Genomic DNA, 13528 nt, shown 5'->3' with positions numbered 1-13528 from the left:
TTGGGACTAAAATATCATTTTATGTCCACTAAATCCAGTTACAGAACGGAAGTATTATTGGCATACTTTGAGAATCATTTCCAAATAAAACTTAAATAAAAAAAACACAAAGTCAGGGACACCTAGGGGTGACTCAGCGGCTGAGCATCTGCCTTCGGCTTAGGTTGTGATCCCGGGATACTGGGATTGAGTCCCACATCGGGCTTCCCGCACGGAGCCTGCTTATGTCTCTGCCTCTCTCTGTGTCTCTCATGAATAAATAAATAAAATCTTTTTTAAAAAACAAACAAAAAACCCCCACAAGGTCAGGTGCATCTGGGTGGCTCAGTCAGTTCAGTGTCTGCCTTCTACTCGGGTCATGACCCCCGGGTCCTGGGATTGAGCCCTATATTGGGCTCTCTGCTCAGCGGGGAGTCTGCTTCTCCCTCTCCCTCTACCTGCCGCTCCCCCTACTTGTGCTCTCTCTGTCTCTCTCTTTGTTAAAGTAAATATTTTTTAAAAATTTAAAAAACACAGGGTCAGTCTCTTAAGATTCCCCTAAATTCCATCTATATGGATTCAAAAGTCCAGATTGTTGTAGTGGATCAAATACCTCATGCCTCTGTCCTCAGCCTAAAAATATAAACCCCCACAATAATAATCATATTTGTCCAGTGAACATTTATCATCTTTCCTAAGTGAAGCAAATGGTTTAAACTTCTAGCAGGCTGACAGTATAAATTTAAAACTCCCTTTCTGTCTCTCCCCATTTCAGAGTCTCATTTTGCTATCTATACTCCAATTTATTCTGCATTCCAATTCTGGCAACACAGTCTGTACTTTTAGCTGGCAGCTCTTTGTATAAACCAGGCTCCATCAGCATCCAGCAGATTCTGGAGCAGTTACATTTCTCTTGTCTTGTGGGGCTTTTTTCCCAAAAGGGACACTTCGGGTTTGCTCTTTTCTTGCTGTGTACACCTTGGGGTGGTGGGGTGGGCAGTAGGTCCTTCCTGAAGGCCAGTAACTATTTCTCGTAGTCGTTGTTAGTGTTTTCTTTTCTCCGCATTTGAGGCTATTTTACTATTTTTGTCCTCTGCTTACACTACAATAAAAAAAGATTTGGTGCTATTTTCTGAGAGGCTAGGAAAAACCAAGAACTTCAAAAAGCTTGGAACACCCTAGCTAGGGGGATCTATAATAAGACTCTGAAGTAAGGCTAAATTCTGTAAATCCAGCAGCCCAGGGAACCTAGGACGAGAAGGGGTTTTGGCAAATGTTAGTCCCTGCTTCTGTACTCTTCGTTTATGGTGATTTTTATCAATCTGTTTGCCAGGTGTTCCAGGGTGTACTGGAGCACCACAGACGCTCGCAAGCGCTGTGTATACACATGCAAGATAGTGGAATGCCGTCCTCCGGTCGTAGAGCCAGATATCAACAGTACTGTCGAGCATGATGAAAACAGGACCATTGCTCACAGTCCCACATCTTTTGCAGGTAAGTCTTTAATCAAGGTGGGACCCACGTTAGATGTGGGGGAAGTACTGTGATTAAAGGTAGGGAGAAAGTCCTCTCTCTGGGAGGTCTCATCTGTCTTTATTGTGATCTTTATCCGATAGGTTGCTTTGTATTGGTTCATTTGTTTGATATTTTCATTGAACCTTTTTTAGGAAGAGTTTTTCTTTCCTACCACAGAAATTTCATCTAAAGAAAGTCAAAACACAGCTGACATTGTAAGTCCTCCCTCACCAGACCGACCTCATTCGCAAACTTCTGGTTCCTGTTTCTATCATGTCATCTCAAAGGTCCCTAGGATTCGAACACCTAGTTATTCTCCAACACAGAGATCTCCTGGCTGTCGGCCATTGCCTTCTGCAGGTAAAGGACCAACTTACTGACTAATTTGACCTGAAAAGGTCAGCTCAGAAGTTCGCTTGTGATCTTCTCAGGCTACTCTACCTTAGTGGCTTTTGCTCATTGAAAATCCTGATTTGCAGTTTTCAATTATAAGCCATTGCCAAGTTATTGAAAGCAGTGGCTACTGCGCATTTGTTCTCTCTATAATAGACTCTAATACCTTTTCTCTCTTGTTCAGGAAGTCCTACCCCAACCACTCATGAGATTGTCACGGTGGGAGACCCTTTACTCTCCTCTGGACTCCGAAGCATTGGCTCCAGGCGTCACAGCACTTCTTCCTTGTCACCCCAGCGGTCTAAGCTCCGGATAATGTCTCCAATGAGAACAGGGGGTACTTACACCAGGAATAGTGCCCCCTCGGTCTCCACCACCGGGACTGCCACAGATCTTGAGTCAAGTGCCAGAGCAGTTGATCAGGTCTTAGGACCACTGAATTCAAATACTAACTTAGGGCAAAACACTCCCACCTCTTCAGGTTTGCAACGGACAGTGGTTACTCTGGGCACTAAAAGTAGTCACATGGATGGATCTTCATTGTCTGAACTGAAGCATTCCAGTGCTTCTGACTTGGCACCCAAGAGCTCCTCTTTGAAGGGAGAGAAGACCAAAGGGCCAAGTTCCAAGAGTTCAGAGGGATCTGCAAATACCATGGCTTATCCTGGCATTCCCAAACTGGCCCCACAGGTCCACAATACAGCATCTGGAGAGTTAAATGCTAGCAAAATTGGCACTTTCACGGACCTCTCCTCAGGGCCATTTTCTTCTAAAGAGGCTCTCTCCTTCCCCCCACTTCATCTGAGAGGGCAGAGGAACGATCGAGACCAGCACACAGATTCTAACCAGTCAGTAAACCCCTCTTCCGAGGAAGACACGGAAGTGAAAACCTTGAAGCTATCTGGGGTAAGCAACAGATCATCCATCATCAATGAACACGTGGGATCTAGCTCCAGAGACAGGAGACAGAAAGGGAAAAAGTCTTGTAAAGAAACTTTCAAAGAAAAACATTCCAGTAAATCTTTTTTGGAACCCGGTCAGGTGACAACCGGTGAGGAAGGAAACCTAAAGCCGGAGTTTGTGGATGAGGTTCTGACTCCTGAGTTTATGGGGCAACGACCATGCAATAATGTTTCCTCTGATAAGATTGGAGACAAAGTTTCTCTCCCAGGAGCCCCCAAAGCTCCATCCCTGCAGGTAGAAGGATCTACTAAGGAATTACAGACACCCCGGAAACGCACGGTCAAAGTAACACTGACACCTCTAAAAATGGAAAGTGAGGGCCAGTCCAAGAATACCCCAAAAGAAGGGAGTCCTGTTTCCCCTTTGCAAATGGAATCAGCATCTCCAACAGAACCAGTCTCAGCCTCTGAAAGCCCAGGAGATGGTCCCGTGGCCCAGCCAAGCCCCAATAATACCTCATCCCAGGATCCTCAGAGTAACAGCTATCAGAATCTTCCAGTACAGGACAGAAACCTGATGCTTCCAGATGGCCCCAAACCTCAGGAGGATGGCTCTTTCAAGAGGAGATACCCCCGTCGTAGTGCCCGGGCCCGCTCTAACATGTTCTTTGGGCTCACCCCTCTCTACGGAGTAAGATCCTATGGTGAAGAAGACATTCCGTTCTACAGCAGCTCCACTGGGAAGAAGCGGGGCAAGAGATCTGCTGAAGGACAGGTGGATGGGGCCGACGACCTAAGCACCTCAGATGAGGATGACCTATACTATTACAATTTCACCAGAACGGTGATTTCCTCAGGCGGAGACGAGCGGCTGGCATCCCATAATTTATTTCGGGAGGAGGAGCAGTGTGACCTTCCCAAAATTTCCCAGTTGGATGGCGTCGATGATGGCACAGAGAGTGACACTAGCGTCACAGCCACAACAAGGAAAAGCAGCCAGATCCCAAAAAGAAACGGGAAAGAAAACGGAACAGAGAATCTAAAAATTGAGCGACCTGAAGATGCTGGGGAGAAAGAACACGTCATCAAGAGTTCTGTTGGCCACAAAAATGAGCCAAAGATGGACAACTGCCACTCCGTAAGCAGAGTTAAAGCCCAGGGACAGGATTCCCTGGAGGCCCAGCTCAGCTCATTGGAGTCGAGCCGCAGAGTCCACACAAGCACCCCGTCAGATAAGAACCTGCTGGACACTTACAATACCGAGCTCCTGAAATCGGACTCTGATAACAACAATAGCGATGACTGTGGGAACATCCTGCCCTCAGACATCATGGACTTTGTGTTGAAGAATACACCATCCATGCAGGCTTTGGGCGAGAGCCCAGAGTCCTCTTCTTCGGAACTCCTGAATCTTGGTGAAGGCCTGGGTCTTGACAGTAATCGGGAAAAGGACATGGGCCTTTTCGAGGTCTTTTCTCAGCAGTTGCCAACAGCGGAACCTGTGGACAGTAGTGTCTCCTCCTCCATCTCGGCAGAGGAGCAGTTTGAGCTGCCCCTGGAGCTACCATCAGACCTGTCTGTCCTAACCACCCGGAGTCCCACCGTCCCGAGCCAGAATCCCAGTAGACTGGCTGTCATCTCCGACTCAGGAGAGAAGAGGGTCACCATCACAGAGAAATCTGTGGCCTCCTCTGAAGGTGACTCAGCACTGCTGAGTCCAGGCGTGGATCCCACTCCCGAAGGCCACATGACTCCCGATCATTTTATCCAAGGACACATGGACGCAGACCACATCTCCAGTCCTCCTTGTGGTTCAGTGGAGCAGGGTCATGGCAACAGTCAGGATTTAACTAGAAACAGTAGCACCCCTGGCCTTCAGGTACCTGTTTCCCCCACTGTTCCTATCCAGAACCAGAAATATGTGCCCAATTCTACTGAGAGTCCTGGCCCATCTCAGATTTCCAATGCAGCTGTCCAGACCACTCCACCCCACCTGAAACCAGCCACTGAGAAACTCATTGTGGTTAACCAGAACATGCAGCCACTTTATGTTCTCCAAACTCTTCCAAATGGAGTGACCCAAAAAATCCAATTGACCTCTTCTGTTAGTTCTACACCCAATGTGATGGAGACAAATACTTCAGTATTGGGGCCCATGGGAAGTGGTCTCACCCTAGCCACGGGACTAAATCCAAGCTTGCCAACTTCTCCATCTCTGTTCCCTCCTGCTAGCAAAGGATTGCTCCCCATGCCTCATCACCAGCACTTACATTCCTTCCCTGCAGCCGCTCAAAGTAGTTTCCCACCTAACATCAGCAGTCCTTCAGGCCTCCTTATTGGGGTTCAGCCTCCTCCAGATCCCCAACTTTTGGTTTCAGAAGCCAGCCAGAGGACAGACCTCAGTACCACAGTAGCCACTCCATCCTCTGGACTCAAGAAAAGACCCATATCTCGTCTGCAGACCCGAAAGAATAAAAAACTCGCTCCCTCTAGCACCCCTTCAAACATTGCCCCTTCCGATGTGGTTTCTAACATGACACTGATTAACTTCACACCCTCCCAGCTGCCAAACCATCCCAATCTCTTAGATTTGGGGTCACTTAATACTTCATCTCACCGAACTGTCCCCAACATCATAAAAAGGTCTAAATCTGGCATCATGTATTTTGAACAGGCACCCCTGTTGCCACAGAGTGTGGGAGGCACTGCTGCCGCGGCGGCGGGCACATCAACAATAAGCCAGGATACTAGCCACCTCACCGCGGGGCCTGTGTCCGGCTTGGCATCCGGTTCCTCCGTCCTGAATGTTGTATCCATGCAAACCACAACAACCCCTACAAGTAGTGCATCTGTTCCAGGACATGTCGCGTTAACCAACCCCAGGTTGCTCGGTACCCCGGATATTGGGTCAATAAGCAACCTTCTAATCAAAGCTAGCCAGCAGAGCCTGGGGATGCAGGACCAGCCTGTGGCTTTACCACCAACTTCGGGAATGTTTCCACAGCTGGGGACATCACAGACTCCGGCTGCTACAATGACAGCGGCATCCAGCATCTGTGTGCTCCCCTCTGCTCAGACCACGGGCATAACAGCTGCTTCACCCTCTGGGGAAGCAGAGGAACACTATCAGCTTCAGCACGTGAACCAACTCCTTGCCAGCAAAACTGGGATTCTCCCTTCCCAGCACGATCTTGATTCTGCTCCAGGGACCCAGGGATCCAACTTTACCCAGACAGTAGATGCTCCTAATAGCATGGGGCTAGAGCAGAATAAGGCTTTATCCTCAGCTATGCAAGCCAGCTCGGCCTCTCCTGGGGGCTCTCCATCCTCTGGACAGCAGTCAGCGAGCCCCTCAGTGCCCGGTCCCACTAAGCCCAAACAAAAAATCAAACGGTTTCAGCTGCCTTTGGACAAAGGGAATGGCAAGAAGCACAAAGTTTCCCACTTGCGGACCAGTTCTGAAGCACACATTCCAGACCAAGAAGCCAACACGACATCCCTGACCCCAGTCACAGGGTGAGAGATCTAAGTATTAGCTAATAGCTACACTGAGTAGGTGGGATTTTCTGCTCTGAACGAGAGGCTGTTGAAGTGGCAGTCTCCTGGGAGGGATGCTCTTCTGTCCACGTTGCATTACTCAGGGCTGTTCTGGGTTTTGACCGATTTTTTTTTTTTCCCCCTCACAGTGGTGATTTATAGAGCAAAATTTAGTATCATCCGTGGGCAGTTTGTCTCTTGGATAGAACCACATCTCTAATTACTCTTTGCTCTGATTTTTTTTTTTTTTTAAGGAGGGTGGGGAGGGGCAGAGGGAAAGAGAATCCGAAGCGAGCTCCATGCCCAGTGTGGGGCCTAACACAAGGCTGGATCTCAACAACCCTGAGATCATGGCCTGAGCGGAAATCAAGAGTTGGATGCTCAACCAACTGAGGCACCCATTTGCTCTTGGGTTTGTTGCTTTGGGGGTGTTTTATTGTTGTTTGGGTTTTCTGTTTTGTTTTGTTTTGTTTTGTTTTTTTGCTAAGGCTTAGGATACTGAAGGATGATGATTATTCTTGTGTGGAGGGCAAAACCACCTGTTGTAGATCCTCGTGAAATCCTCTTTGAAAATGTTAGCATAGAGATGTAACATGCATAGAGCACAGTGATATACATGTGTGCACCCAGGAAGCCACCATTCAGATCAGTGTTCCAAAAGGCTCCTTGTGCCTTCTCTTACTCAGAATGAATGCCCTCAAGGTAACCATTGCTAACCTGTATCAGCACAGATTAGTTTTCCCAGCTCATAAATTTTATCAGATCCTAATAAGAGTCATTTCTTTAGACTGACCTCCACATTCAGTACATATTTGCTGGTGGCTTTTCTTGAAAAGATACAATGATTCTGTTCTAGGACTCCAGGAGCAGAGGCTGAGCAGCAGGACACAGCTAAGGTGGAACAGTCATCACAAAAGGAGTGTGAGCAGCCCACAGGGTAAATACAAAGATCATTTCTCTAAAATTAAGCCCTCAGTTCTGTCCACCTCATGTAAAAAATAATTCTTCCTGATTTGTATTTTTTTAAGGTTTTATTTATTTATTCATGAGAGACACAGAGAGAGGCAGAGACACAGGTAGAGGGAGAAGTAGGCTCCCTCTAGGGAGCACGATGTGGGATTCGATCCCAAGACCCCGGGATCAGGACCTGAGCCAAAGGCAGACGCTTAACCCCTGAGCCACCCAGGCGTCCCATGATATGTATTATTTTTGTTACCAAGGTTTGTTTTGTTTTGTTTTTTAATGGAAGTAATACAAACAGCCCTTTATTCATATGTATTTGGGTTGTTTCCAATATTTATTTAATTTTCAAAAGTGAAAATTGGTAGTGGTTTACCAGCTCATGCAGTGTGCCTTTCTTTTTGGTAAAATCTGTTAATTTACTTAAGTAACTCCAGAACTGCTTCTTTTTTTTAAGATTTTATTTATTTATTTGTGAGGGAGGAGCAAACTCCCTATTGAGCAGAGAGACCAACATGCAGCTCAATCCTAGGAACCTGGGATTATTATGACCCGAGGGAAGGCAGATACTTAACCAACTGAGCCACCCAGGCGCCGCCACCCCCCCCCTTAAAGATTTTATTTATTAAAGAGAGGAACTCCAGAACTGCTACTAACAAGTGTCCTTTCATTTTCTAATAATACTGAGGGTATGAGAAAATTTCAAGGACGTGATCTACAAACTCTGAAAGCCCAAACTTAATGTTAGTATTTAGGAAAGTATCTTATAAAAGAGAGTTTTACATTATGTACCATACAGTAGTGGGGTGGTGTTTATCCAATAGGTTATACACAAGACATCCTGTGGTCTATATCTAGTAGTTGTTTTATGTAACCAGTACAGTGGCATGGCAGACTGTGAACAGTTTGTGTCTTTGAATTGAAGAGCAGCTGATGCTATGTCTCACATTGGATTTTATTCTCATTTAGGCAAATTCTTCCTGAGGTTCAGACCACACAAAATCCAGCAAATGAGCAAGAAAGTACAGGTATGTGGTTGGGTAACAGGTTAGAATTAAAATTTCAAAGCCAAAAATACCATAAAAATCTCCTACATTATCTACTAATTTTCTAAATTTAAAAAAAATCTAAGCTCCATAGAGGTTAAGTGATTGGTCAGAGGTGTAGACTAACCCTCAGGGCATCTCTCCCCTGGTCTGGTCCCTTCCCTTCCCCCTCTACTCCATAGTCTGTAATCGTTTGTCGATTATACTTCTGCTCTACTTGCTTTAACAGCACTGTGATCTTAATAGATAGTGATGACCTGACCTCATGCCTTAGTTGTTGATGAAGAGAACCATGTATCTGGTCACAACCTCAGATACATCTCTCTAGCACTTCCCATCTGTGCTACTGAGTTTGATCAGTAAAGAACAAGCCACGTCAAAATTGGAGAGATCTGGATATAAGGCTTTGCCCACTTCCTTCAGGGGAACTTTGCAAAAGAAAGGCAAGTAGAGAAAAAATGCTCAGGTGTAACGTTTGGGATATAATCACATTCTGCTGATTGGCTGATTCCTCAAGAGGACGGAGGCACTTCTTTATGTAAGATGGCAGGGCAGGCTGGTGGCCGACTCAGCCAGATGAGTTGAAATCTCAGCTTACCACTTCCTCATTACATGAACTTGGGCTGGTTACTTATCATCTCTCCGCCTCAGGTTTCTCATTTTTAAAGTGTACAGAATAATAACACTTCACTGGGTCATTGTGAGGTTTATCTGGATTACTCTACAGGAAGTTCCAAGAAGAGTGCCTCATGCATTGTGCATCATCTTAATCATTATTATTTTTTAGCTTTGACCTTATTGAGGGTAATTGCTTATTGAAAAGCTATCAAATTGTCCTACCAGAGACTACCACTTAGCATGACTTCGGTTTAAAAAAAAAATTCCAGTTTTAGTCACGTTCTGGCTATGACCCAGGGCAAGTTGCTCCAACATCTTTGAGCCTCAGTTTCATTATCTATAAATGAGAGTGATTGATCCTGCCAACTGTGGACTGTTGGTAGGCTTGGAGATCATGTATCAGTGTTTACTAATCCAACCAGTATGGCCCCTATCTGTTTTCTCCCTCATAGAACCTAAAACAGTGGAAGAGGAAGAAAATAACTTCAGTTCTCCGTTGATGCTTTGGCTCCAGCAAGAACAGAAGAGGAAGGAAAGCATTGCTGAGAAAAAGCCCAAGAAAGGACTTGTTTTTGAAATTTCAAGTGATGATGGCTTTCAGATCTGTGCAGAAAGTATCGAAGGTGAGTGGATTTGAGGAGGTTGGTGGGTGTGCGGCTGGCTCAGTCAGTAGAGCTTCTTCTGACTAGATCTCAGGGTCATAAGCTGGACCCCACATTTGATATAGAATTTACTTAAAAAAATAGGAGGTTGTCTCATCAGTACAGGCTCTATCTCAGCCAGATCCACGCTTACATATATTAGTACCATTGATGTGGGCGGTTGTGTGCTAGTTGTTTTGGAAGATACTTGATGGCATCATACACCTAACTTGTCCTTAAGAAGTTAGTGTTATTAGAGAAATAGTGCATAACTTTGAGAGCACTTAGACCTCTTCTCTCTCCAGCCTTGCTTTCTACCTTTACTTTGTGTGCCTCAAATGCCATTCTCTCTCACCCTTTTGCCTTCACCCGTTTCTTCCCTCTGCCCAGAATCTTCTCTTTACCTTCATTTATCTGGTGAACTCTACCTTTATTCAAGGTTTGGCTTAGAAAGTATTCCCTGACCTTCTGAGGAAGATAAGCACTCCCATTCCCTCCCTTCTGCTCCTTTTTCAGATCTTAAATGCTTTTCTTGTAGCTTAAAATTTGTTTTTATAAATGTCTGTTTTCTTTTACGTCTTACTCAACAGGGAACTTCCTAGGAAGGCGGGCATTTTATTCTCTTGTTCCACTTTGAATCCCAAGCACATAGGTGTTAGCTAGCTGTTGTAGGACTAGTGAATGTTTCCTAGGCTGTGAGTATTAGAGGAATTTGAAGGAAAGACCCCTGGGGGTCAGTTAGGGTTATCCAACCCAGGAAGAATGATAGAATAGAAGATCCTGTTAAAGGAGGTAATAGAATTTAGATTAGGAAAAGAGAAATGAGAAAGGCTTTTCTTTTTTTTTTAAGATTGATTGATTTATTTTATGATAGACATAGTGAGAGAGAGAGAGAGAGGCAGAGACACAGGAGGAGGGAGAAGTGGGCTCCTGGCGACGCAGGACTCGATCCCGGGACTCCAGGATCGCGCCCTGGACCAAAGGCAGGCGCCAAACTGCTGAGCCACCCAAGGATCCCCGAGAGAGGTTTTTTAAAAAGGGACATAAGCAGAGTTAGACAGGATTGCACGTGGTGGGTTCAAGAGTGTCCTCAGGTGGGAGAGGACATCGAAATCCCAGTCAGATAGTGAGAGAGAAACTTGCGGAGGTGGATTCAGCACTGGTTTCTGAGGGCCTTTGGTACCAAACCATGAAGCCTTTGAGAATCTGGGGAAGTGGAATAAAAGCAGATTTTCAAGAAGCTTAACATGGTAGCTCTCTTTAAGGTGGACTGAACAGTAGACATGAGGTGGCAAAAGGTCACTAATGAGAGCATAGCTGCAGTAGAAGTGTCAGGTAATAAAGCCTGTTCCCAGCAGGAAAAGAGAGGAAAGAACAGACACTCTTCATGACTGCTTGGATATGGAGAATAGAGAGAGAAGAGTCCCAAGGTGACTCTGAAGATTCAGGCCTGGGTCACTAAAAAAAAAAAAAAAGAAAGATATGGAAGGAGAACAAAAAGACTACATTGAGTGATTGAGTGTATGAGTTGCACATATAACACACTGAGTGTGAAGTGCCACGTGGTACTGAGTCCAACACACAGTAAGAGATCATAGAACCTTTTTTTTTTTTAATTTTTTTTTTTAATTTTTATTTATTTATGATAGTCACAGAGAGAGAGAGAGAGAGAGAGGCAGAGACACAGGCAGAGGGAGAAGCAGGCTCCATGCACCGGGAGCCCGACGTGGGATTCGATCCCGGGTCTCCAGGATCGCGCCCTGGGCCAAAGGCAGGCGCCAAACCGCTGCGCCACCCAGGGATCCCTCATAGAACCTTAAGTTGGAGCTGGAGGGGTTATAAAGATTTTCTAGTCACACCCCCTTAGTTTTAAGGATCAGAGGTTAAGATCTCCCCACAGTCCAGTTTAAATCATTAATGCTAGTATTATTTTGTTTAGGGGCATAGGGAATAGAAGTGATACCCAAAATTCAGGTTTGAGACCCAGACTACCATCAAGGGATGTGAATGCTTTGGGGATTCAGGGGACATTTTCAGAAGATGTGAGCCTCCAATCTAATAGGAGGCACTGTTGTGTCACATACCTTCTCAGCCACTTTCTTAAACACGGAACTCCTTGAAAAAAGAAAAAAACGAAAAAGCCATTTTAGTAGGGTGTTTTCACCTTGTAGGGATTCTAAGCTCAATGCTTTTGATTGCCACTGGTGTTAGAGGTTTTTGATTGAATATTTTGTTTCCTCACAGATGCCTGGAAGTCACTGACAGATAAAGTCCAGGAAGCTCGATCAAATGCCCGCCTAAAGCAGCTCTCATTTGCAGGTAATAGCCACAGTGGTCATGTTAGTCCTGTCTCAAGAGTATTCTGGTAACTTGTTGGTCTAAAGCTATAGAGTTGATTCTACAAAAGTATCAACCTTTTTTTATTTTTTTTATTTTTTAAAAGATTTTATTTATATATTCATGAGAGAGGCAGAGACACAGGCAGAGGGAGAAGCAGGCTCCATGCCGGGAGCCCGATGTGGGACTCGATCCTGGGACTCCAGGATCATGCCCTAGGCCGAAGGCAGGCGCTAAACCACTGAGCCACCCAGGGATCTCCTCAACCTTTTTTTAAAAATAATTTGGGGATCCTTGGGTGGCTCAGCCTTTGGCACCTGCCTTTGGCCCAGGGCGCGATCCTGGAGTCCCGGGATCGAGTCCTGCATCAGGCTCCTGGCATGGAGCCTGCTTCTCCCTCTGCCTGTGTCTCTGCCTCTCTCTCTCTCTCTCTCTCTCTCTCTCTCTCTCTGTCTATCATGAATAAATAAATAAATCTTAAAAACAAATGTTGGAAATGTTTAAAAAAATAAAAATAATTTTTCACAGGGATCCCTGGGTGGCGCAGCGGTTTGGCGCCTGCCTTTGGCCCAGGGCGCGATCCTGGAGACCCGGGATCGAATCCCACATCAGGCTCCCGGTGCATGGAGCCTGCTTCTCCCTCCGCCTGTGTCTCTGCCTCTCTCTCTCTCTCTGTGACTATCATAAATAAATTTAAAAAAAAATTTAAAAAAAAATAATAATAATTTTTCACAGCTTTAGCATAATGCTTTCAAGCTTTCTATTTGCTGCAATATTGCATTGGGACTTTATTCTTTTCTTTTTTTTCTGAACAGATGAGTTTTTTTATTGAGGTAAAATACTTATAAAATTTACCATCCTAACCATTTTTAAGTGTACAGTTCAGTGTTGTTAAATGCATTCACACTGTTGAGCAACCATCCATCCATCCCATAACTCTTTTTTTTTCTTGTAAAACTGAAATTTCCCTTATTCCCCATTCTCTCCAGCCTCTGGCAACCACCATTATTCTTTCTGTCTTTATGATTTTGATTACTTTCAGTGTCTCATGTGAGTGGAATTACACAGTAAGTGGAATTCAATAAGCAAACTGGCTTATCTCACTTAGCATAATATCTTCAAGGTTCATCTGTGTTATAGCATATTGCAAAATTGCCTTCCTTTTTAAGGCTGAATAATATTCCATTGTATTTATATGTCAGTTTGCTGGTTGATTGATCCATCAGTGGATACTTGGGTTGCTTCCACATTTTAGCTATTATGAATAATTGTACTGTGTCGATGTGAGTGTAGATACCTCTTCAAGACCCTGCTTTTTGTTTTGGGGGGTATATACTCAGAAGTGGAATTGCTGGATCATGCAGTAATTCCTTTTTTTTAAAAAGAAAGTAATTCCAGGGGATCCCTGAGTAGCTCAGTGGTTTAGCGCCTGCCTTCGGCCCAGGGCATGATCCTAGGGTCCTGGGATCAAGTCCCACATCGAGCTCCCTGCATGGAGCCTGCTTCTCCCTCTGCCTGTGTCTCTGCCTCTCTCTCTCTCTGTCTGTAATGAATAAATAAATAAAATCTTAAAAAAAAATAGTAATTCCATTTGTAATTA

The 13528-nt window shown here is 45.0% G+C and overlaps 1 protein-coding gene across 2 annotated transcripts in view; it reads left to right on the top strand.

The window, feature by feature from the left end:
* Positions 1 to 13528, top strand: part of KMT2A (lysine methyltransferase 2A) — a 76232-nt gene that overhangs the window by 46179 nt on the left and 16525 nt on the right. For both annotated transcript variants that reach the window (XM_041770092.1, XM_041770091.1), the window contains exons 25-31: positions 1313 to 1473; positions 1672 to 1854; positions 2072 to 6305; positions 7183 to 7263; positions 8256 to 8314; positions 9403 to 9573; positions 11836 to 11910. In XM_041770092.1, the coding sequence (XP_041626026.1) occupies positions 1313 to 1473; positions 1672 to 1854; positions 2072 to 6305; positions 7183 to 7263; positions 8256 to 8314; positions 9403 to 9573; positions 11836 to 11910 (4964 nt within the window). The remainder of the gene's footprint in view (positions 1 to 1312; positions 1474 to 1671; positions 1855 to 2071; positions 6306 to 7182; positions 7264 to 8255; positions 8315 to 9402; positions 9574 to 11835; positions 11911 to 13528) is intronic.

This window comes from Vulpes lagopus, chromosome 10, assembly GCF_018345385.1.
Source record: "Vulpes lagopus strain Blue_001 chromosome 10, ASM1834538v1, whole genome shotgun sequence".
NCBI lineage: Eukaryota > Metazoa > Chordata > Mammalia > Carnivora > Canidae > Vulpes > Vulpes lagopus.
The sequence above is the reverse complement of the archived record's forward strand: the minus strand, read 5'-3'. Positions and strand labels throughout refer to the sequence as shown.